Source organism: Oryza sativa, chromosome 2 (genome assembly GCF_034140825.1).
Source record: "Oryza sativa Japonica Group chromosome 2, ASM3414082v1".
NCBI lineage: Eukaryota > Viridiplantae > Streptophyta > Magnoliopsida > Poales > Poaceae > Oryza > Oryza sativa.
Window position 1 is genome coordinate 27,986,329 of NC_089036.1, and position 24,253 is coordinate 28,010,581.

The 24,253-nt window shown below is 46.9% G+C and overlaps 1 protein-coding gene and 1 long non-coding RNA gene across 2 annotated transcripts; both read right to left on the reverse strand.

Annotated features, from left to right (window-relative positions):
• Positions 1 to 6,432: 6,432 nt before the first annotated feature.
• LOC107280016 (uncharacterized) lies at positions 6,433 to 7,228 on the reverse strand. The gene is made up of 2 exons (XR_010739745.1): positions 6,887 to 7,228; positions 6,433 to 6,777 (listed from the first exon to the last, which is right to left on the reverse strand). It is a non-coding gene; the product is annotated as an uncharacterized lncRNA (long non-coding RNA).
• A 945-nt stretch (positions 7,229 to 8,173) lies between these two features.
• On the reverse strand, positions 8,174 to 12,652 carry LOC107275899 (cytochrome P450 87A3-like). The gene is made up of 9 exons (XM_015768717.3): positions 12,349 to 12,652; positions 11,929 to 12,253; positions 11,667 to 11,816; positions 11,168 to 11,419; positions 10,977 to 11,072; positions 10,278 to 10,356; positions 10,056 to 10,162; positions 8,903 to 9,033; positions 8,174 to 8,788 (listed from the first exon to the last, which is right to left on the reverse strand). The coding sequence occupies exons 1-9, from the start codon at positions 12,558 to 12,560 to the stop codon at positions 8,698 to 8,700; spliced, it is 1,443 nt and encodes a 480-aa protein (XP_015624203.1). The 5' UTR covers positions 12,561 to 12,652; the 3' UTR covers positions 8,174 to 8,697.
• Positions 12,653 to 24,253: the final 11,601 nt, after the last annotated feature.

A 24,253-nucleotide genomic window follows, 5' to 3' on the forward strand; every position in this document is an offset into this window, starting at 1 on the left:
GGCTCCGTCGATAAGTAACTACATAATCAAAAGAAAATAAATGGTTATTTTAGATTGATGTTAAATTATGCCCTACCAATTTACACGCTAAAACTTTCTTCACCATATCAAATATATATTGGTAGGGAATCAAACATATATAAAATATGAATTCCACCCTATCAAAGAATAAGTAGCAACAAAATTTAGTTAGATTTTGGCCATAGAATTGGTAGGTCACTAAACCAAACAAGCCCGAACTAGTGGCTATAAGCTGAGAAACATAGCTATTTTCATATTTTCAAAACTCGTTAAACAATGGCTTTTTCTCGGAATCTCTAGCTCTCTCAATCATAATGTAAATTTCGATAGTTATAAGCTACAAAATATACAAAATGGTTTAGTAGACAAAAGTTGGGTAACACGGCTTATTTAGATTATCACCAGTTGGGATTCTTACTCTTTCCTAGAATCTTCAATTCCCCAAACAAGGTCTTGAACTCTAAATATATTATTTTGTTAATTTGATTCTAATTTTATAATTAGTAATTAACAAGTTGTACCTGATGCTGGCTCTTGTTTTAGCTTAAGTCCATAATTTAATATCTTGCCAATATATGTAGTATATAACTAATAATCATAAGTGCTCCCTTCGTCCCAAAATATAATAATTTCTAGCATTTAGAATTTATCTCAAAATATAACAATTTCTCCACCAACATTCTCTTCTCAACCAATAATAACCCTCGACCATTCAAATTTCCCACCTACTTCCACTTCTTTTCCAATCACAGCACTCTCATTTAATCATACCAACTTTCTTATAAGAGCGAGTACAGTAGCAGGCTATAAGTCAGCTGTAAGCACATGTAGAGGAGAGAAGAGAAAGAGAAAAAAAGCGGGCTACAGATTTGTAGCTAGTTGCAACACAGTCAGGTGTAAACACATGTGGAGGAGAGAAGAGAGAGAAATAAAGCGGGCTACAGATTTGTAGCTAGCTGCAACACGGACTCCAATATGTTGTGGGTGTATGAGAGATGGGACCATATATTAATGGTGTAGTATATGCTCATAGGTAACTATTGTATAAATGAGCTATTACATTGGTTATAAATGATTTGAAGCTCACTACTAGGAAAAGCATTTTTGCAAGCGGCCAAAACCAATTTTCGCAAGCGGAGGGGAGGACCGCCTGCAGACGGACGACGGTGAAAATCATCCATTTTCGCAAGCGGGCAAATGGCCCGCCTGCGAAAATCCAATAAAAAACAAAAAAAAATTGCCTCGCCGCCACCGCCGCCGCAGCACCGGGAGCCACCGCCGCAGCCCTCCCCCGGCCTCCCTCCGGCCGGATCTGGGAGGGGAGGCCGGGGGAGCCGCCGCCGCCGCGTACGCGCGCCGCCGCCGCCACCGTGTCCGCGCGCGCCGCCGCTGCCTTCCCCCGGCCTCTCTCCGGCCGGATCTGGGAGGGGAGGCCGAGGAGCCGCTGTGGTCGCACCGGGTCGCCGCCGCGGTCGTGCGCCGCCGCCGCCACCGCGTCCACGCGCGCCGCCGCCGCCCTCCCCCGGCCTCCCTCCATCCGGATCTGGGAGGGGAGGCCGGGGAACCACGTCGCCGCCGCCCTCCCCCGGCCTCCCTCTGGCCAGATCTGGGAGGGGAGGCCGGGGAGCCGCCGTCGTGTCCGCGCGCGCCGCTGCTGCCGCTGCCGCACGATCCACCGCCGGTGGAGGGAGGGAGGGAGGGGAGGGGAGGGGATGGGGGAGCTGAGAAGCTGGTGGTGGAGGGAGAGAGAGAGAGAGAGTTGAGAAGATAGAAATGAGTGGTAGGGACGGGTTGGAGTACTAGATAAGGTTTGAAGTTTTTTTTAGGTAGATACGATTTTTGCAGGCGGACCACATAAGGTGCGCGGCGCGGCTTAGGTGGTCCGCCTGCGAAAATGATTTTCACAGGCGCCGCTTAAGTAGTCCACCTGATTTTCGCAGGCGGACAGCGAACTTCACCTCGATTTATATTTTTGTAGGCGGTCATTCGACTCCTAGGCTCATGTCCGCCTGAGAAAAAAAGACCCCTACGTTGGGAAAAATGCTTTTTCTAGTAGTGGCTAGTAGTTGGCTACAAGGTTGTCAGTATCCCGATTCGTATCCTAGTATCTTACGATACTACGATCCTACCAAGCCAAAACGATACCGATCCCACCTAGTATCCTAATTTTCATAGTATCTCGATCCTACTATTCATTACTATACGATCCTACGAAATCTTATCTGGTATCCCGATTCTACGATCCCTACGATACTACAAAATATTATTTAAAATAACATGGTTTGAAAATAATGTAACTAAATATGCTCAAATTTATATGAAAAATCGGTTAAATATATCAAAACCAACGTGGTTTCTCTTGATAAATATCTCTATTTGCATGATATATATCATTACTACATTTTTTATATAGAATGGCTATATATAATTAATATAAATATTAATTAATTTATTAAAAAGAAAATCTCATAGTATCCCGATACTACGATACGATCCTACGATACGATATTACTTTGAGCAAAACGATACTATGTAGTATCCCGATCCCGATCCTGACAACATTGGTTGGCTATACTATTAAATTTACTTTAACTGTGTCTAATTATAAAAATGCTTATATTCTGTTTTGAAGGGAGTAAAATACTAATAATAATATCACGTGCGATATATGGATTTATTACTAGTGGCCCTAAATCTGAGACCTGAATCCAGTGGATATACAAGCCTAAACAAATAGCTCCATGGGAAAAATATTACTATACACATAAAATTTCTGAACCTGACCTGTCACGATCCTAGATAGACTACTCCAGTTGATTGGAATTTGGAATTTGTTTAAATAAACCAGATTGCTGATTATTTATACCTGGAAAGCAAGTGACACATTTCACCATCAATCAATGTGTACAGGTATAGCCTCTCCAACCAAGTCTAATGGCGAGAAAGAAAAACACGCTCAAAGACGAAAGGGACGCATGTTTTGATCTGGTATGGGTTTTGACATGGACCAGTAGCAATCTTCCAAACCATGGCCGAACTCGGTGAATCAACGGAAAGGGAACGCTCAGATCCTACTTGAGTAGTGAGTAAGGGGGCACACATGGGAAACTGTTTTAAACTCTCGGGTGGACGTTCACCCGTTTCTTGCATGTCATTTAAATGGTTATGAAAAATTTTCAAAAAAATTGACATAATAGGTTAATATGCAATATATCACTTCACAAACATGCAAGTTTAAATTCGACTTTTACAAGTTGTAACAAAAATAACAAATTTAAGTGTGAATATACGTATACCGGTTAGAGTTTGATTTGTTATTTTTGTTACAACTTGTAGAAGTCGAATTTTAACTTGCATGTTTGTTAAGTGATATATTACATATTAACCTATCTTGTGAATTTTTTTTTGGATTTTTTCATAATCATTTAGGTGGCATGCAAGAAACGGGTGGATGTCCATCCGAGAGATTAGAATCCATCCTCAGACACACATGGATAATGACGTGAATATATATATATATATATATATATATATATATATATATATATATATATATATATATATATATATATATATATATATATATATATATATATATATATATATATATATATATATATATATATATATATATATATATATATATATATATATATATATATATATATATATATATATATATATATATATATATATATATATATATATATATATATATATATATATATATATATATATATATATATATATATATATATATATATATATATATATATATATATATATATATAGGCTTTTTAATTCCTCGCGTCACTTTTGCAGAGGCCGGGCTGCTGTTCTTCGTATTTATTGCACCGTTTTTGCTACGCGAGAATATCAGGAATTCAGAATACGACGTCTGCTAATGCCGACATTGTTTGGAAGTCCCAGTGAAGCGAAACGAAGCGCCCGTGAAAATGCTCGGAAGGAAGAAAGAATAATGTTGTCGTAGGCTAGCTCACAGCATGAATGGCTTTAGTGTGGAGTGTTTTTTTTTCTTTTTAGAACTGTAGTGTGGAGTGTTGATATCTACAGCTGTGTTTAGATCAAACCAAAATTGAAATTTTGATTAAAATTAAAACAATGTGACGGAAAAGTTGAAAGTTTATGTGTGTAGAAAAGTTTTGATATGATGAAAAAGTTAAAAGTTTAAAGAAATATTTTAAAACTAAACACGGCCTACGTACTCTCATACAGTTGGAATGTATCTTTGTCAGCTCCAGAGACCGACGGTTGGGACTTGGGACCTAAGACCGTCTCCAACAGCGGAGACCCATTCTAGATACTCATATCATGGATTGGGTGATGCACAGTAAAAAGGTCGGACACTCAAAAATTCCCTTCTCCAACAGCAAACCCAGTGCTCCCAATCTTTTTCTATCTTCACCTCGTCCTCCCGTCGTGGCAGCGGCATCAGCGGAGCAGGCGGGTCCCAGCCCTCGTCTCTCCTCCCTCCTCCCTCCGGCGGCCATCGGCTCCAGGTCGTCCTCGCAGCGGCGATGCGCGCCGTTCATCCTCACAGGGGCGGAGCGGCGATGGCCAGGCGGAACGCTCCCGCCGGCGGCTTATGGCGCGGCCCGTCCTCGCGACGGCGTTGCTCGGGGCGGAGTGCGCCCGCTGGCGGCTCGCGGCACGACTCCTTGCGACGGCTGTGGTCGGGGCGGAGCGGCGGTGGCAGGCGGAGCACACCCGCCGGCGGCTCGCGGCACAGTTCATCCTCGTGGCGGCGATGCTCGGAACGGAGCAGCGGGAACTGCGACGACCGCGCTCCACCGCGGACTCGCCCCGCCGGCCGCACTCCGCCCTGACGCCACTACGGGCCCACTACGCCTCCTCCCCGACGGCGCGCTCCGACGACGCTCCCCGACGGTGCTCCCCGACGGCGCGCTCCGACCGCGCCCCGACGGCGCTCCCGCCCCGCCGCGGGAGCTCCGCCTCGCCGCACCAGCTCCGCCTCACCCTGGCCCACCGCGCGACTGCGCGAGCTCCGTTCCAGTGTTTTGCGTCGGTAGAGAGAGGAAACGGATATTTGCCTAGCGCTTTGGCCGCTACCCAATATACGTATCGTATTTGCCTCTCCCGTTGGAGGCTGTTTTTTTTACCCAAAATCAGTGTGCACGACGGATAAATGAGTATGCGTCGCGTTGTTGGAGACGGTCTAAAACGTTTTTAAGCTCTGTTGTAATTTGGCAGACCAGTGGACTGAACCTGAAACGCACACATGATTAATTGGTGTGTGTTCAGTCAAAAATACTGTTTGGTTGATGTTTTCAGTCAAGACAACTGTTTGGTTGACTGGCTATTTTCTGTTTTCCACTGTTTGAGTGGGAAGATGCAGAAAAGGAGCTGACAGCTTATTACTCCCTGTTGGCATGTTTCCTTTCAGGCTTTCAGATGGGTCGGGCTTGCCAAGCTGGGCTGCTCTGGATAAATCCGATTCCGATCCGTATTGGAATAAGTTCACCGAAGGTCCCTTAACCACGAAACAGAAATATCTACCCTAAACTCACTTAAACCGTTCAATGGAGGTCCCATAACAGTTTTTTTTCCTGGTTTTACTAACGTAACATCCTAGTCAATAAAATAAAAAATAAAAAAGTTATTGGGCCCACATGTAAGTGAGAATGAGAAAAAATGTGAGACCCATGTCTCTTCTTTTTTCTCTTTCTTCTTCTACGGCTTGTTTGGTAACATGAGAGAAGGGGATTGGGAGTTTACACGAGGGAATTAATGGTGAGATTAAGATGAGAATTTGATTTTTTATCCCAGTCTCTTGTTTGGTAGAGGTGGTGGAAATTGATAGGGAGTTTAATTGGAGATTAGGTTATTAATGAAAACGGATGGCTGAGATTTGTTTAGGCCAAGTAAAGGAGGAATTCCCTCCCAATTCCCACCCCCTACCCAGGTATTAAAAAGGAGAGAGTTCATTCCTCAATTCCCCATCCCCATCCCACCAAAATTATCATGTCTCCCAATCAAACAAAACAGTTAATAGCCTCATCCCTCCGAACTCCCAATCCCTCATAAAAACTCTCTCCAACCAAACAGGCCGTATCTTCTCATTTCTTTCCTCTCTCCCTTTTTCGTTTTTCTCTTTGCGACAGGGGAGCAGCAGTGGGCGGCGACGAGTGGCCGGAGCAGGCGGGCAAGCGCGCGAGGACCAGCGGAGTGGAGTGGGGTGGCGGCGGCGGCGAGCGAGCGCGCGGCCGGCAGAGACCAGCGATTGTTCCAGTCCTATACATAAATCACAGACGGCTTGTTTGGCAACCTGAGGGAAGGGGATTAGGAGTTTACACGAGGGAATTGATGGAGAGATTAAGATGGGAATTTGATTTTTCATCCCAGTCTCTTGTTTCGTAGAGGTGGTGGAAATTGATAGGGAGTTTAGTTGGAGATTAGATCATTAATAAAAACGGATGGCTGAGATTTGTTTAGGCGAAGTAAAGGAGGAATTCCCTCCCAATTACCTGCCCCTACTCAGGTATTGAAAATGAGGGAGTTCATTCCTCAATTCTCCATCCCCATCACACCAAAATTCCCATGTCCCCCAATCAAACAAAACAGTTAATAGCCTCATCCTTTAAACTCCCAATCCTCCTAGAAACTCCCTCCAACAGACTGAGAGAAACGAATGAACGAGGCAAATAGCACCTTCTTCATGTTGGCCTCCTTGGACTCCCACGGCATGTCGGAGTTGTTTTCCGGCGAATCGAGGTGCTGCACAGCAAGCAAACCCACAAATCCAACTCACTATCATCCTCAGACAAAACAGACAGATCAGGGAAGAGGGTAGGGGTGGATCCGAGGGAAGGGGCGCCTCACGTACGTAGTTAAGCGCCGTGGAGAATAGCCTGGAGGAGCAGCCCGCGGCGGCGTAGGAGATCTGCAACGAGATGTTTCCCCCAAGGGAGAGATCAGGACGGCAAAGTTCCGCGACGAACAGAGAGATACAGGGGCATTTGGAGCGGAGGGGCTCCCGCCGGCGGCGGCGGCGGCCGTCGGCTCGCTCTGGGCGTGGCTCGCCGCCCCCCTCCTCCTCACCGGCGTCCACGCCGCCTGCTGCCGCCGCTCGCCCGCTGCGCCACCCGGCCCCCGCCCCCCGCGTCCCGCTGACTAGGATTGTGACCCTACTACATTTTTTTCTCGCTTATAGGTGGGTTTCACATATTTATTTTTTATTTTTTTACTGACTATGATGCTATGTTATTAAAATTGGAATAAAAGACCTGGGAACGGTTTGAGCAGTTTTGGTTTTATGGACCTTAAAAAATCTCGCTGTTAAGTTAAGAGACCTATGGTTAACTTATTCCATCCGAATTTGTTCTGTTGCTCAGCCCAGACATCCGCAGCCGGGGGCATATCGTGCAGCCCAACAAAACTAGCGACCATTGCTTTGCAGGTTGCAGCTTGGCTCTTTGCCTTCCATCTCCCCTATAGAATAGGAGACGACGCGGCTGCAGGCTCACACATGACGACCGCCGGCGTCTCGACGAGGAGCAGCGAGCGCGTGCAGCCGTGCAGGTGAGTTTCCTTTTGCCCTAACCACTAAATCCTCCAATTTCCAATCTGCATATAAATTTCGTCCTCTTAAACAATTTTTTTTGTCCTTTTAGGTGGTGTTGGAAATAGGCACACAAGACAAGAGCCCAGGTTATATTCCTAGATCCAACAATGGTAAAAGGAACATAACTAGATGTCCAACTGCATGAAGTCATAGATTATGTGAATTGGTGCTTGTGGAGAGAATGACTATATCATATTAGCACATGGTCATTAGTGACCACTCATCATTGACCGGTCACCTGTTCAGAGATGAGGGTTACAACCCATCACAGATGACTTGTTCCGTAGTAGTGATTGCATCAATCCAAAATGACATAGGGTGTGTTTGAGGAGAAGGGGATTGAGGAGATACGCAAAACGAGGTGAGCCATTAGCTCATGATTAATTGAGTATTAACTATTTCAAATTTCAGAAATGGATTAATATGATTTTTTAAAGCAACTTTCCTATAGAATTTTTTTACAAAAAACACACCGTTTAGTAGTTTGAAAAACGTGCACGCGGAAAACGAGAATCAATCTCCCCTATCTCCCCATAACGAACAGAGCCATAGTATATATTCAACCGCAAGCTCTAATACATTCATAATCCATTATATGCATGTAGACACAACATGTGGGTACAATAGACGACTAACCACTCATGGAAACAATCAAACAGACAACAAGCTCACAATGCCTTCAAGTACAATTTAGCTACAGGTGCAAATACATCTAAATTACTAGTCCAATATTATGGAGGTGCCCTAAAACGACCTCAAGCTTGAGTGAAGCTTAGTCTTCTAGCTTTCTTTCTTAGCTTACTAGTTTTCTTCCTTGTTTTTTATACTCCTCAATGTTGAGGCTTGGAATCTAGGAATTCCTGTAACTGGTTGGTTGTGAATGCAAATCAGCTAATGGATATATAGGCAAGATTTTTATCCATTATCTGAAAAAACGACCTCAAGCTAGTTTCCAACTGACTTCATCACCTAATTAAGCATATGCCATTTCTACATTGATTATTTCTTCTTTACTTAGCTGCAACTGCAAACACGCTATATTTTTAGGGAAGGAGACGGAGAGATCTTCCATGTCAGTTCTTAGGGAAGAACTGAACATGGAATCCATCTGGGAAGCTGAGGCCGGGGGTACGGACTATGTTACCTCCTTTTACTGTCTTCCATCTGGAATGACAAGATATATGCATATGTTAGAACATAGATATTCTCATATGCATGCCATGTTCAGGAAGAGAACTACATGTACATGTGTGACAAGTGATGATCAGCTGCATGTACCTGTATTTTGTCACCAGGTGGTGTATGAAAGTTGCAATCAACACCTTGCTGAGATCAGTTCCAACACAGAAACGGAGGCCACCTCCAAAGGCCATGAAATGCTTCGAACCACCGGTGATCTCAACCTTGTCCTGCGCAAGCAAAACCCAGACTCCCAGAGGTTAGTCAAAACTCAAAACACAAGACATATGTTTAATTTCTGGTCACGAATGCATGCATGCATATGCAGGCTAGCTAGCTAGCTAACTTCTAGAAGCAGATTCTACTATTATGGGCTGCCTCCTTTCTTTATTCCTACGTGTTCCTTATCAGAAGAACAGTGAGTGTTAAGTAACATTTGACAATATATATCTATGCTGCTCTATATATAACATGATTTGACCAACCCCACACGTAGGCCAATCACCTTGCACAATGCAAGATTCATCCCCTAGATCAAAAGGCAAGATAGGTTTATTTACTCGCATCCTGTATCTATGTCCCCAGTCCACTATTTCTTCTCTGCTTTCGTTGGGAATATGTGAAATATCACGTGCTTCACCTGCCGCAACGAGGAACTGTCTGATTATTAGAACCCTGAATCCCAGACATGCTACTGTGCTAGTACATTACAGGCCGGAAACAGACACAATCCGTTGTAAAATATACAGGGGATTTGGTAAATTCTCCCATGGTGATTGCTCAGTTTGTTTAGCTATTTTTGACAATTGTTTTGGTTCAATTTCTTTCTTCCTTTTTTTTTTTGACAGTTGTGGACTGCACCATGCTTGTATATACTTTGCCTATCCTTCCAAGTTGAAGAAAGCTGGGGGGACTCCAGAATTGATGCCAACACTGAATCAACTGAATGTTGGGTTCAATAAGTAGTAGTTGTAATTAGTTTATTGGAAAAAAGGTAAGGTGCTTTATTGTTGATTAAAGTGGCTATACTTCAGACTAGAACTTGTGCTTTCTGACACTCATCACTTGGAATCCTGGAAGAAATAAAAACAAGCAACACCATATATATGACTGCTACCTGTTGCACTCTATATATCTTGGGAATGAGTCCAACACTCAATCCAGAGAGCATCAAAACCACAAGTGTTAATTGCATCTGAAACGGTTTTGAGGGAATTTCAATTAGTTAGCACATAGATTAAACGGCACAAACCTGCCACCTCCATGGATTAAACGCTAACGGATCTTCATATATTTCGGGATTTAAGTGCACTGCTGGAGGGCACACCATGACTCCCCATCCTGCTGGAATGGTGTAGCCTGCACCCAGAGGTGTAGAAGAAAAAAAAAAGGCTTACATTCATTTTTTTTTGTCAAGTTAAAGAGCACGTTTGTTCATACACATCATATGTATATCTAGCTTGTAATACTATACCTTTGAATTCAATGTCCTGCAAGGCCTTCCGAAAAATCCCCGGGACGATGTTTGCTAACCTTACCATCTCCAACGTGACCTTCATATGCAGAAAAGTTCAAGTAGTCAAAAATAGTATTCACTCAACTAATCCATTAGTCCCTCCAATTTAGTCCCTTTTAGTCTCTAAGAATCTAAACAGGGACAACTAAAAAGACTAAAAGTGCATATTGGGACTAAAATCCAGTAATCCATCCTGGAGGTACTTATAGGGACTAAAGTGGCAGCCTCTCTCTTCTCTCTCTCTTGGTTTACATGCTTTTAGTCCCTGGATCCAAACTACAGTAGGGGACTAAAGTTTTTAATCCATGAACTAATTTTATTTAGTCTAGAGATTAAATGATCCAAACATGACCTAAACTGAAGCAAGTTTATTCAGAGCACTACTAGTTGTGAACACATATGTATATAACTACACTATCTTCTCTCTCGTGGAGAGTGCGCGGGTGCACTTGGTTTACACAAGCACGAAACACAAAGTAAGCAGTTGCACAATCGCATTGGCCAGTGTTCTGCTTGTACTTTGCCACTGTCACAACTAAGCCAACAGGCCACTGGTTAATCCGGCTCAATGTCTTATACTATTATACACCGGCCGTTCAACTTGCACTTGGCTAATTAACTGCTAGCTAACTATAGCTAGCCCCTGGTTAGGCTCACCTGAGACGTGAAGGTCATCGACTTGTAATCTGCCCACGTGAGGCCTGCGGCATCACACCCCTCCTTCCTGCCCCTAACAATCGCCTCATGCTCCTCCTGCGCCACACAACACAAGAGCTGTGTCATATGTTGTCTCTCGTTGATTGCGCGTGTTTGGGGTTTCATCACTGGCTAATTAGTTAGCTGCTAACCGTTAGCGCGTCGAGCACCGTGGGGTTCTCGGCGAGGAGGCGGACGCCGAGCGTGAGCGCCAGCGACGTGGTCTCGAAGCTGGCGAAGAGGAGGACGAACATGAGGTCGAGCGCGATGCCCTCCGTCAGCACGGGCTTCTCCCGCCCCAGCTCCTCGATCAGCACGTCGAAGAAGTCCTCGCATTGCCTCCCCGGCTCCTCCATCCTCTCCCTCATCATCTTCTTCAGCACCTTCATCGCGTTCCTCCTCCCCTGCACGCAGCAAAGATAGCATCAGCTGGTGGCTATAGCTAAATTCAGGCAAGAAGCTAGCTAGCGCTGCCTTGGTACTGAGCCACTCTCTAGAAACATTGACTGCCTGCAGGCTGCATGTGGTGGTGCGTGTGCATGCATGGTCATCTGTTGACTAGGGAACGCATGTGCAGGCGTTGTTCAGTTCACTACGTTGCTGCTCAAGGATGCATTATATTGTACATGCATGTGCACTAACACTACATACCTTCATGCACTCATGATATGCAGTGCCGGGGATGTCCACCGGGAACGAGATGAGCCCGCGGATGAAGGCGACGAAGTTCTTCCTCAGATTCTCCGACGACTTTGACGGCTCGTAGCTGATCAGCTTCTTCGCCGTAAGGTCAAATATCATCTAGTATCACAAGTTCCCAGATCGATATATGTCAGAACTCAGAAATGGACAGCATGAGTTCCAAACATATATTAGCAGCAGGGATACGGATGGATTGGTGGTGATCTCTTACGGCGGAGATGCTGTCCTTGAGCTCGACGCTGGGCTGCGCCGCCCATGAGGCGAGGCTGGTGCGGCAGGCGCGGTCGGTCTCGTCGAGGAGCACGGCGCGGAGGTTCTCCTGGCCGTACAGCCGGAGCACGAGGCTCTTGAGGTACTTGTACATGAAGCCGTGGAGGGAGCCGACGTTGTCGCGGCCGAAGATCTCGGTGAAGGTGTCCGGGTACCAGCTCTCGAACAGCTTCCCCTCCTGCTGGAACACGTAGTAGTTCATCTCTGGGTCCGCCGTCACCACCACCGGCCTCCCGACGACGCTGGTCTTGAAGATACTGCCGTACCTGCACAGCACATAATCCAATATATCTCGTCAGGTTCAGTAATCAGAAATCAGCTGCTGAACAAGTGTTTTTATCTGTAAAATACAAAATGTTACCTGTTCAACCTCTCCTTCACAAAGGGGGAGATGTCGCAGGTAGTGTTGGGTGCGAAGAACTGCAAGGTCTCGCCGAGAAGAGGGAGGCCGAGGGAGCCCGGAGGCAGCCGGCCGTTTGCTCTCGGGTGGCTCCATCTGTACGCCCACATAACGGAAGCCACGACCATGGCCATGGCCACAGCCCACACAGCTACACAGACCAGTGTTTCCATGGCCTCTCCAAGACCTGGTTTCTCGCACACTGCTAGGGCAAGAGGCAATGGCGGTGCTTAGCTAGGCTAGGCAGGCAAGGGAAGCTAGTGAAGATATGGTTTTGCAAGTACCGAGAGCAGGGTATATATAGCAGTGCGTGATCTGAAGGGAGATTACTTCGGTTTATATAAAGTTCAGGCCAGCATAAACAAATGGATCGAAGGGGAGAGTGCAGGAGGAATTATTGCCACAGAATCCTTCCAAGTGTTCCTCTTTTTGACGGGAAGAATCCACCCGGAAGCTTGCGCTCTGCTGCTGTGCTACGGAGACTGTGATGCATGCCACAGGAATTCAGCTGTTATGTTCTCAGCTTTTCAGATCGGCTGCCTGTTTAAGGCTGGCTGGCTGGCTCTGTGTGCGCGCGGTTTAGCATGAAAATTTGATAGGCATGTACGTGTTGCAACGGATTGCCGGCTGTTATCCAGACCGTGATTGTATTCTTTTCTCACTGGTAGAGAAGATGCCATTAGCACATCAGTTCAAAATGTTAAGCTGTTATGTCTGAATTTTTCCTACCGTGTGTTTCCAATTTCTTAATTTCTCTTGGATAGGCCCCATTTGAGTTAGTTAATTTCTGTGGGAATGAACCGTGGCCCCCTATCTACTACTAGGAAAACATGACGCATACATGATAATTAACTCGAAAAAATAGCGGCAGACGGATAAGAGGGGATTGAATATGCACCGGCACAGAAAAAAAACTACGATGTCCCGATCAATCGAGCGCGAGTCAACAAGAGTTCAGCTATATTTCGTTTTTCTTATCCATGGATACATCTCACTTGATTGATTGGTCGTTGTGATCAGCGTGCATCGATCGATCGAGCAAGACGTCTCGATCACAGGTGTGGTAGACCCAGCCGTCCAGCTCCCAGCTAGCTAGCTGCGAACTGTGTGTGCATGTACACTAAACGTCCTTTCGTTCCAACCTGCTTTATACTGATATCGACAGCTATATATGTCGATCTACTCCTAGCAGGTAGCCTGAATCCAGCACAGAGGGCTCGTTGCAATGTTGCATACGAACGTACGTACGTACTGTACGTTCAGAAGCAAGAGATAGATCAGATCGATCGATGAAGAGATCGCGGAATCTTCCCCTGAACTCATCAGCAGCCGCTAGCTTAATTAGCTAGCTAGATCACAATTTTAGATGACCTGATCATCAACTTGATCCTCATCACTCGTCAGTCGTCGCATCACATCTCACATACTACTATATGAGATAATTGTACATCAATGTGCTTCCACGTACTACGTACTGCCACCTGTATGTGTGTGTGCCAGTGTGTATGCATGGCAATGCGAGTCTCCGGTCTCTTCAGGTTCGTCATGCCATGCCTGCCGCCATTTTTGTCTGCATGTCTGTCGGTCGATCACCCGTCGGATCGAGCTTGTTCAGACAAATTCAGATGTTCATGCATGCACCTGAATGAATTCCTGCATATAATCCTACTATATAGTATGTGCGCACGTACGCGTGTTCGTTCGTGGATGGATTGGTCAGACGGATACTGCACCGCCGGCGACGCCAGCTCTGCGACTGAACGTATGAAACCGCGGGACACGCCCACGTATACCGTATACGTACGAGGTATGCACAAATGTCCCCCACACGTAGACAAGCGCGTATTGACATATGAGATCGATATACATGACATTTTCAGAGTGGTGTAGATTCAGACTCGATCGAGTAGATGTTCCCTAGTTTCTGCGAGCACCGTGAGTCCACTCAAGCAAGTAATCAACGAATTATTATTGTTTCCTTCTTGTCTATATGTGTGGCTTTCATTCAGATAGAGATCGATGAGTTCAGAATTCAGAAATACAGGACGGGCGTTGAGGATTCAGATCCAATCCATGCGTGTTCAGGTTCCATTTTAAGACGAGCATATCCTACTCTTCCGAACTCGTTGAAGGGTGCATATTCAGAAGGCTGAATCCTAAGTATGTCTCGTGATGCTGTTGTTAATTGTATCGTTGTTCGCGTGGTCAGTTGTTAAATCCAGCAGTACACCTGTAAAAAGTCTCTGAACCACGAGCATGGATCCCCTGTAGATACGCCCGCACGATCGAGTCGTTTACTCTCTACCTACTACCGTATAATCGTAACAAAACAAGGGGAACAGCAGTTTGGATGACGATCGACAGAAGATCCATGCAAGTACCAAGCGATCTAGCTAAAATAATTTGTTCATCGATAACTAGATGCCGCACTAGGTAGCTTTTTTTAAGATAATAGAATAGAGCATCCCGACCTTTGCTCAAAGAGTTACAGCCAATTATTACAATCTGTAGCGCCCGTTCCGTCGTGGCGCCTAGCGGGAAAAATTATCTCTTAAAAACCCTAATTGCGAATTTTGTTTCCTTGCTTGTTGTCTAGTGTCCGTGCCATCTCAAGATCTCAATCCCCGATCTATCGTCGAGTTCAAATCCGAATCCAAATCCTTCCAAATCAAATTCCTCCGCAAAAGTCTATTTTGCCTCCCCCGGGTCGATGGGCCGAATCTCGCTCGGCCCATCTCCCTCTCTCCCTCTCCCGGGCGCTCCCTCTCTCTCTCTCTCTCTCTCTCTCGCCCTCTCCCCTCCCCGGCGCGCTCCGCTTTCGCCCCCGCTCAGCTCCGCTCCGCCTCGCCCGCGCGCCGCGCGCGCGTGCGCGAGAGCCGCGCCGCGTGCTCCTCCTCCTCCGCTCTGCCCGCGCGCGTGCGCGTGAGCCACCGCGCCGAGCGCCCCCTTCCCTTCTCCTCGCTCTGCCGCGCCTGCGTAAGCCGCCAGCGCCGAGCCAAGTCCTCCCTCTCTGCTCCCTCGCTGCCGCTTCCCGCACGCCGTGTTCGCGTGCGCGCGCCCGCGCGGACGCCGCCCGTTGCAAGCCGCGCGCGCGTGCTGAGTGGCCGACCGCCCGGTCGCCGCCGCCGTCAGCCTCTGCACGCGTCTGTCGCCCGTGTCGTCGCGCCGCTCCAAACCGCCCGCCGTCATCGCCGTCGTCACCGCCCGGCCCCCGCCACTCCGCGCGCAAGCCGCCAAGGGACGGAGGCAGCGCCCCTCCTCCCTCTGTCGCGTCGCCCCCGCTCCCCTCCTCCTTTTTCCCGAATCGGCAAAAGGGCAAGCCCCTTTCTCCCCCTCCTTTTTCCCCTTTTTCCCCCGCCGGCGTCATCCTCCCTGTCGCCGCTTTGGCCGCGACCGCCGAGCGCCAGCTCGCGCCTTGACCGCCCTAAGTCGGTTCCCAAACCGACATTGCCGCCCTCTTTAAACCCCAGCTCCTTCCCCTCCAATCTCCCTCGTTTTCGCCTCCTCGCCATAGCTGCCGCCCCCGTGCTCTGTTCGCCGTCACCGTTCGTTGTTGCGCGTGTCGAAGGAGTTGGCACGAGCAAGGACGCGGAAGGGGACTTCGGCCGCGCCCTCTCCTTCCTCTTCCCCGGCCCGAGGCCGGAGAGATTACTCCCGCGCCGTCGGCCTCTCGTCACAGCGCCCCTCCTCATCTCGGTGATGCCTCCCTCCGTTCTTCCTCCTCGCCCCATCTCCTCCCTCTAGCTTTCGGTAGTAGCTCGAGTAGACTCCCCGTAGCTAGCCGGCGCCGCCCCGACCTTTGCCGTCGCTCGCCGCGTGCTCGCCGCCGTCGCCGCTCGAGCTCCGTAGCACCCGCACGTCGCCAGCCTCGCTCGGCGTAGCTCCGTCCAATCCGACGCTAGCATCGGATTCCCGTGGTCGCGTGGATGCTCTCACCGCCGGGAATCGGTTCCTCGTGACCTCGTCGGCGTTTCCCTCTTCCCACCCCGCCGGTTGTCGCCGCCGCGATTCGCCGCCGTCGAACTCCCTCTGGCGAATCCGACCCGTTGGCTCGTCTCCCCTCATCACGAACAACCGCCCGGTGTGCTAGCTTTTGCCCGTATCGCCGTGGTTCGCTCCGCCGCCCGCCGCCGCCGCCCGCCGTCCATTCGCGGCCGGGTCGTCGTCTACCTCCCGCCGGCCCGCGTGGCAGCCACGTAGGCGCCACGTCGGCGCCAGCTCAGCCTAGACCAGGTCGAGCCGACCCCGGTCAGTCCCTCCCTGTGCGCGCGTTCCACCGCGAGCCGTGAGGCTGCGCGTGGGCCCGCCGCATCCGCGTCCACCGTGAACCGCGCGCGTGCACCGCGTCCCTCCCCCGCCCGCGCGCATGAGCCGCGTACTCCCTCCGCACGGTGAGCCGAGCCGCTGACAAGCGGGTCCCACCCGGGACCGCGCATGGTGAGCCCGGTCCACCGGCTCTCTCTCTCCTCCCTCCCGCGCGCGCGCGTCTTGGGCCGCCTTGGGCCACCTTCTTGGGCCGGCCGGCCCGTTAAGCTCGGCCGAGCCGCCCTTTCTCTCGGGCCGCGCCCTAGCCGCCCGAGGGAAGTCTATATTCCCTCCCTCTCCCTTTTTCTTTTCTTTTCTTTTCCAAAAAGGATTTAATTAAATCCTTTTCCTTTAGACCAAAAATCCAATAATCTTAGAAATTCAATATCTTCCCAACCGTAAATCCGTTTGACTCCGTTCAAATTCCAAAATTTCTCAAATCTCGAGATCTATCTAATGGCACGCTTAGAGGCCATTAATAGGGCTTTATTTTCGCCGTTTGTTGAGTTGTCCCGTTTTGCGTATAGTTTCGGAGCCCGAAGACCCGCAGTGCGAGGATTTCGAGGATCAAGCTCCAGATCTCGAGCAAGGCAAGCCACCTTTGAACATCTTGAGCCTATATTTGAAATCTAATTATATTGCTTGCAAAATATTATGCATTGATAGGATTGCACTTAATCTGTTGTTCCGTCTGCAAGGCAGATTGGCAGACCTACCTAACTTGTTGCATTTGATCCTTCCATTGTTAATTGCTATACCATGTCCCCTTGTAACCATCCAGTTGCGCCTCGATATTCGTGCACCCTGTGCCAGTATCGACGATCGCCTTCAAACTTAAAATCTGATTAACAACTTGGGTAAAACTGGAGTTTTACAAAAGGCTTGGAAAACCCGACACCTGGGTCGGTGCTTGCGAACTAAATGAATTTCCAAAACCGCGGACCGGGCAACGTACCGGGTGTACGGTTTCCCGCTCTCGCACTTAAGGACCGATTCCTTGGAATTTCATCCAAACATAAGTCAAGTACGACCACATGGGTGGAATGAGACACCCCTGGCTGAGTAACTAGCTTATCAGGGGAGCCTTGATGCCGAGAGACATGTGGATTCGCCGGGGTGGTGTCGGGGAGGACCCCTGGGCTTCCTGGCACAGTATGGTCTGGGACCTAACCTGTTGTTGGTCTGGGACCCATCTCGTCGGCATATGGTAAACCTATGTCGGCTTTGGAAATGCCTTGTCATGAAAGCTTGGAGGTCTCCCGACGTGGCTGATCCCCACGGGCTGGGTGATCCGGGTTAGTAATGTCGTGTGGGTAAAGTGTACCCCCTCTGCAGAGGTTAACAAACTGTTCGAACAGCCGTGCCCACGGTCATGGGCGGATGTGAGGTGATTCCTAGCGTAGTTTGGTTTGACTACTGCTTGTGAAATTGCTGTGTGAAAAGGGAGTTCGGTGTTTGAAAAATCTGCAGCTGATGGGATCAGCTAGGCCCGGATGGCCGTTTGAAAAGTTGTTGGCCCGGGTGGCCGTTGAAAAAGCTATTGGCCGGGTGCCAACATTGTTTAAATTCTAAAGACTGATACATTGCACATACTCCGACCGGACGAGACGCACTGTCTCATCCGTGTCGTTTGAGAAGCACTCACTTAGTTGTTTCAGAAAAGAGTTTAAATAAAATTAATTGCAAAAACACTAGTCTTTCCTTGAAGCCTGCATTAAACACTTACTTCCCATGGCTTGCTGAGTACTCTCGTACTCACCCTTGCTCTATATAAATAATCCCCCCCCAGTTGCTGAAGAAGATGAAACGGATCCTGCTGATGAGGAGTTCTTCCAGGAGCAAGCCGGCTACGATGAGTTTTAGGGTTTCGGCCTAGTTCCCAAGTCGCGCCTGTGTTGATTGGTCCAAGTCCTGGCTTCCGCTTTCCTTTTGTAATGCAGTTGTGAGCTCGGGATCTGTCCGCAGCCCAACATGACTGTACATCTACTCTATAATAAAGAGACCTCTGTTGCTGTGATATTCTGTCTCCCTGTGATACCAGCACTGTTTCCTGGGACTGGTATAGATTAACAGGTTAATTTGGAGCGTCACGGGCTAGTTCCGGTCGGGACTAGTTCGGGGCGTGACACAATCTCACACTCAAAATAAGTGAAGTTCAAAGAAACTTAAAAGATGAAACCAACCATCAAGAAGAAACAACCTAAAAACTGCCAACCCAAAATAAAGAGTACACAATTATTGAATTTTGTTTGTGAACCTCCATCCAAAATTGACAAAAAGTTGCATAACCGTTTTCTCAAGAATACGGCATGCAGCCTTTAAAAGCTCACTATCTTCCTCACACTTTTGTAGTTGTGCCCAAAACAGGAGCCAATGTGTTGCCCTGAAAACTACCTTTAGTCTGAAAACTACCTTTAGTTTTGCCGCACTAGGTAGCTAGCTAGCATACCAATAGTGCAAGCAACTGATGCTAGATTGTGCCTGCACAAGTACAGCACTGGCTTAATTCACTGCGTATTAGGCTATATTAGCTTCGATACTTCTGCTATGTGATGTACAGTACTACCCTTTCCAGTTTTGGGCGAAGCTTAGACAAAATCTCAGTTCAAAAAACTGGGGACAAATCTCGATAGAGGTGCTATACATGTGTGGCATTGGCTCGTCCCATGTGATCAGGCTGGGTAAGAAATAGTATGCACCTTGTTGGGTTTAAAATTACTAGTACACAAGTATATACTCCCACCGTTATTAATATACAATGCCATCGACTTTTAAACATACAATCGATCATTCATCTTATTTAATATTTTTTGTAAACATACTAAAATATAGCTAGTACAGTGGTCCGCACAGATTTTGTAGCTAGTATCTTTATATTTTCTCTCATATATGTTAACACCAAAATTTGGTAAAATTCTTTAGTGGATTCGGTTAAGAAAATAGCACAATCAGCTGATAAAAAGCTTATCTAGATTTCCAGAAGAGTCCGAATTCAAGAATGAATCATGGAGACCACGGTATGGCAACTTAATTTATCCATTAACTAAGCAAGTTTTGTATTTAGGAAAGTCTGAGTCATATCCGATGAGGACTTTATGTTTTTTTTCTTTTTATCCTTAGGAAAGTTTGTTTAGTGTCCGATCAAAACATATATCTTGCCTTTTATCTTTAGGAAATATGTGTTGTGTCCGATATGGACTAGTATCTACCCATGGGTATAAATATGCACACACAGGGTCTATGTAAAAATCTCTCGATCAATACAACTTCGATGTATCGTCACCCTTTTTATTTTCGTCTTTCTCGATGAGTTCTTGTTTCGAGTTGGACTGCATCGATTCGATCTCCGATGAGGGGTAAGGCTTGTTATGGTTGTTTGTATCGGTGGGGTAGGGTCTCAACACTATAATCTTGTCGATGTAAACACCTATTTATCATATATCTTAATTAATCTAGGTCGATGTTTCAATTTACATGTATCGGCGGATCTTTTTATAGGGTTTTGTTGGTATCAGTTAAATTGTTTCATCGATTTAGATTAGCTAAGGTATCCATCACCCTGAAAATTAACCAAAGACTTAACTGTTTAGACTTTATGCATCTTTTCATACTTAGTGTTGCATCAGTTGAGTTTGATCTACTAAGTCATGCTTAGAATCATAAAAACTAATCTGCCTTTGATTGTCGATAAAGGTTTCATCGGGGTTTCTGCCGATGAGTTATCTGGATGTTGCATCAGCTTATAAGAATTATATACAAGTTGATTTTAGCCTATTATAACAAAGGTTTCACTGATTATCTAATCTTGTGGATTTAATGTTATCGAAACACCAGCCGAGCTATACTTTAACCTTCAGATCAAGCAATTATTCTATCATATTATTTGACCGATTGGTTTCTATTGAATTATATTATTGTTTTATTACATTATCATCAGTCAATTGCTCAAAAACCTATCGACATCGGCTGGTATCGACATGGGCTAGTGTTGCTATATTGGCTTATTGGTCGATCGGCTCTTTTATCTTGAATTCATACATCTTGTCAGTTGCAGGATCAAATTGACACTAGTGGACAAACCATTTTTAGTCAGTTGCCCAAAAACCACAATAGTCCTGGTTGCTTAAAAATCCGGGACTAAAAATCATTTTTAGTCCCGGTTTAAAAGCACAACGAGACTATATGAACACAAACCGGGACTAAAGATTATATTTAGTCTCGGTTCCGTTTGTGCCAGATGATGTCAGGGCACCAGAAATAATAACCAGGACTAAAAATGGATCTTTAGCCCCGGTTGATATCACCAACCGGGACTAAATATCTCCCTCCCACGTCCTACCACATCCTTATCTCTTCGAGACCGAGACCAAGTCCTTATCTCTCGCGCGGCCTTCCTCGCCTCTCGCTCTCTTTGTTCTCTCTTCTCTCGCCTGCCTCTCTCTGTCGATCTCTGTATCTTTCCTCTCCTCTCTCGCTCTCTGGGTTAGCGGCGGCCGTGCGGGGTCGGCAGCGGTGGCCGGGCTAGGGAGGCGCATGCGGCGGCCTCGCGCTCCCCTCCGCCAGATTCGGTGGAAGGCGAGGCAGCAGCGGCCGGGTGGCGGCGGTGGAGTGACGGCGGCCGATCAGAGGAATTTGTTTTTTTAGGATTTGTGATAATTTTTTTTTGAGAATTTGTGATGTGTTCTGTGATGCGAATATGTGATGTTTTTTCATAATTTGTGATGTATTTTTTTTAGAATTTGTTATGTATTTGATCTGTTATTTGGAGATGTAATTTGGAGTTAATTTGGGGATCATTTGGGAATGTAGTGAAATCAATATGCAAAGTTAAAAACAATTAAAAAAAGAAAAAAAACTAGCAACCGAATCTGGCTCTGCCATATTTAGTCCCGGTTGATAACACTAACCGAGACTAAAAATGGATTTTTAATCTCTGTTATTTCACCTGGGACTAGAGATACAAGATAGTATCTTTAGTCTCGGATTCATGCTACTAGTTGCATAACCGGAACTATAAGAGGTTACGAACTAGGGTACGTTAAAGACCCTTTCTTCAGCAGTGTGTCTGGCACATCCACATCCCATTTTAGGACCTACACTGGAGTTAAAAGTAGGTCTTCTAAACCTTTGTGTTATTTTTCACGTCAACAGCATGACTACTCGGCTACTCCTACGAGTAATCTCGCCAACATCTAGGCCTAGACCCTGGTACCTGCAACCTGCGTGGAAACGCAGCAAAACCGCACATCAATCAGCCTGGTTTTATTTATTCATCATTTGACGCATTGAGATCGAGCTAGCTATTTCACTTAGCTTCACCTTCCCCAATACTTGCTATTAGCTTCATGTATGTAACATATGCTTTATTAATTTCCGCCGTCGGAGAATGAACTCCTCCACCAGGGAACCGTGAGGCCCCCCTTTGTGAGTTCGGCCGAGGGCAGCGGGTGAGATTCGAGGGCTTGGTGAGCGAAGCTGTGTGATCTTAAGGGGGTTAGTCCCCTCCAAGACGATGAGACAAAAGAGGTTTATACAAGTTCGGGCCGCTGAGAAGCGTAATACCCTACTCCTGTGCATGATTGATTGAATGTAGAACACAAGTGCTTGGGGTTGCAAGACCCAAGCGCCAATTCGCTCGGAAGTCCCCCCCTCCACCACCAGGCCTGGACCTCCTTTTATACCTCAAGGGGTTACCACATGGGCCCAAAAACCTAACCTAGCTCCGGTGGAGAAGTATTATAATCTTTGCATTAAATGTATGTCTTGTCTCTTGACTTGGGAAGCCAAGCACACATCGTCTTGATGATGGGGCCTGTCAAATCTTGCCGCCTGACACGGGAGGTGCCCCTATCAGTCACCATTTAATAGGTGAAGACTTCTGGGCTCCTATTACACCGGGAAACGGGAGCCTTGCTTTGACCAGAGCGGGAGGACCGACTCCGGCTGGGATAAGAGGATGAGAACCTCTCACCATCATTATTTGATGGGATATGTCGGGCTGCATGTCGCCTGACACACGCGATGGTGCGCCTGACATCTTGGGTCCCATCAGTCATTCGACCGGTCACAGACCGGTTGAGTGCACTGCACACCGCATTAAATGCGGCGTGGCACGACCGCTCGGGACGCCATAAATGCGGGTAGGTGGGCACTTGGAGGCGGACACCTAACCCATCGTACATGGTGACCTAGAGAGGGGGGTCGGGGGAGCCCGACCCCTAGTCACGGGAGGGGGCGGCCGCCGCCCGACCTCGGGCCCGATCCCCCCTCGGGGGGAGCCACGTGGAGCCCGGGGCGGCCTTCTCCCTCTAGTCTCGGCCAGGGAGTGGCCGCTGCCCTACTTCGGGCCTGACTCCCCTCGGGGGAGGGCCACGTGGCATCGGGGGGCAGCCTCCTCCGACTAATCTTTGGGGAAGGAGTGGCCGCCACCCCACCTCAGGCCTGACTCCCCTCGGGGGAGGGCCACGTGGCAACGGGGGGCAGCCTCCTCCCTCTAAACCTGATACCCCCGGGCCCATATCACCGACAGCCGCTTGTTATAGTTCCGTTTGTTTATGGTTAATTCAGAATCTAGATCAACATACTCCATCCGTCCAAAAATAAATAAATTTAGGATTGAATGTGACATATTCCAGTACAACGAATCTAGATAAATGTATGTCTAGATTTGTTATACTATGATGTGTCCAATACTAAGTTGGTTTTTTATGGAACGGAGGGAGTATCTACCAAACACAAATCTACTCTCTCCTTCCCAAATTGATCATTATATAACTGCATGGACACGGATTTCATCGGAATACAATTAATGCAGTATGGGAGAATGTGTGCACGCTAGGGTGTAATTGGCATGGGGTTTTAATCAATGCATGCATTGTGAGAGAATGTGTGTATGGTGTTATGATTAATGTGTTTTAAATTATCCTTGGTCTTGGTGCACAAACTTATATTATTACCCCCTCCAATTTCATTTTAATTGACGTTTTGGACAATGACACGGTCTACAAGATATATCTTTGACCTTATTTTTCTATTATAATATATATAATAAATAAATGTATGTTTACTTTTATTATAGTGCTTTAAAAGACAAATCTATATATATTATTCTAGTTCATTTAAACTAAATACTTTTAAAGTTATTGATGGTCAAAGTTATAAAAGTTTGACCTCAACCTTGTCTAAAACGTTAATTAATATGGAACCAGAGGGAGTATCAATTTAGGAAGGATGGAGTATAAATTAAGGATTTGACTGGTCTTTTGTGTGTAGTTGTGTGCCAAATATATGTCACGATGGCGTCGCTATTTCGTTTGCTCTAGAGCAGGTACAATAGCAGGCTATAAGTCAGCTACAAACATATTTTAAGGAGATAAATAAGGAGAGAGAAGAGCTGTGGGCTACAGATTTGTAGCCAGCTATAGCATGGACTCCAGGACACAGTGTGTGTATGAAAAGTGGGACCATGTATTAATAGTGTAGTATGTAACTATTGTATGAATGAGCTATTAGATTGGCTATAGATGAATTAGAGCTAGTAGTTGGCTATACTATTAAACTT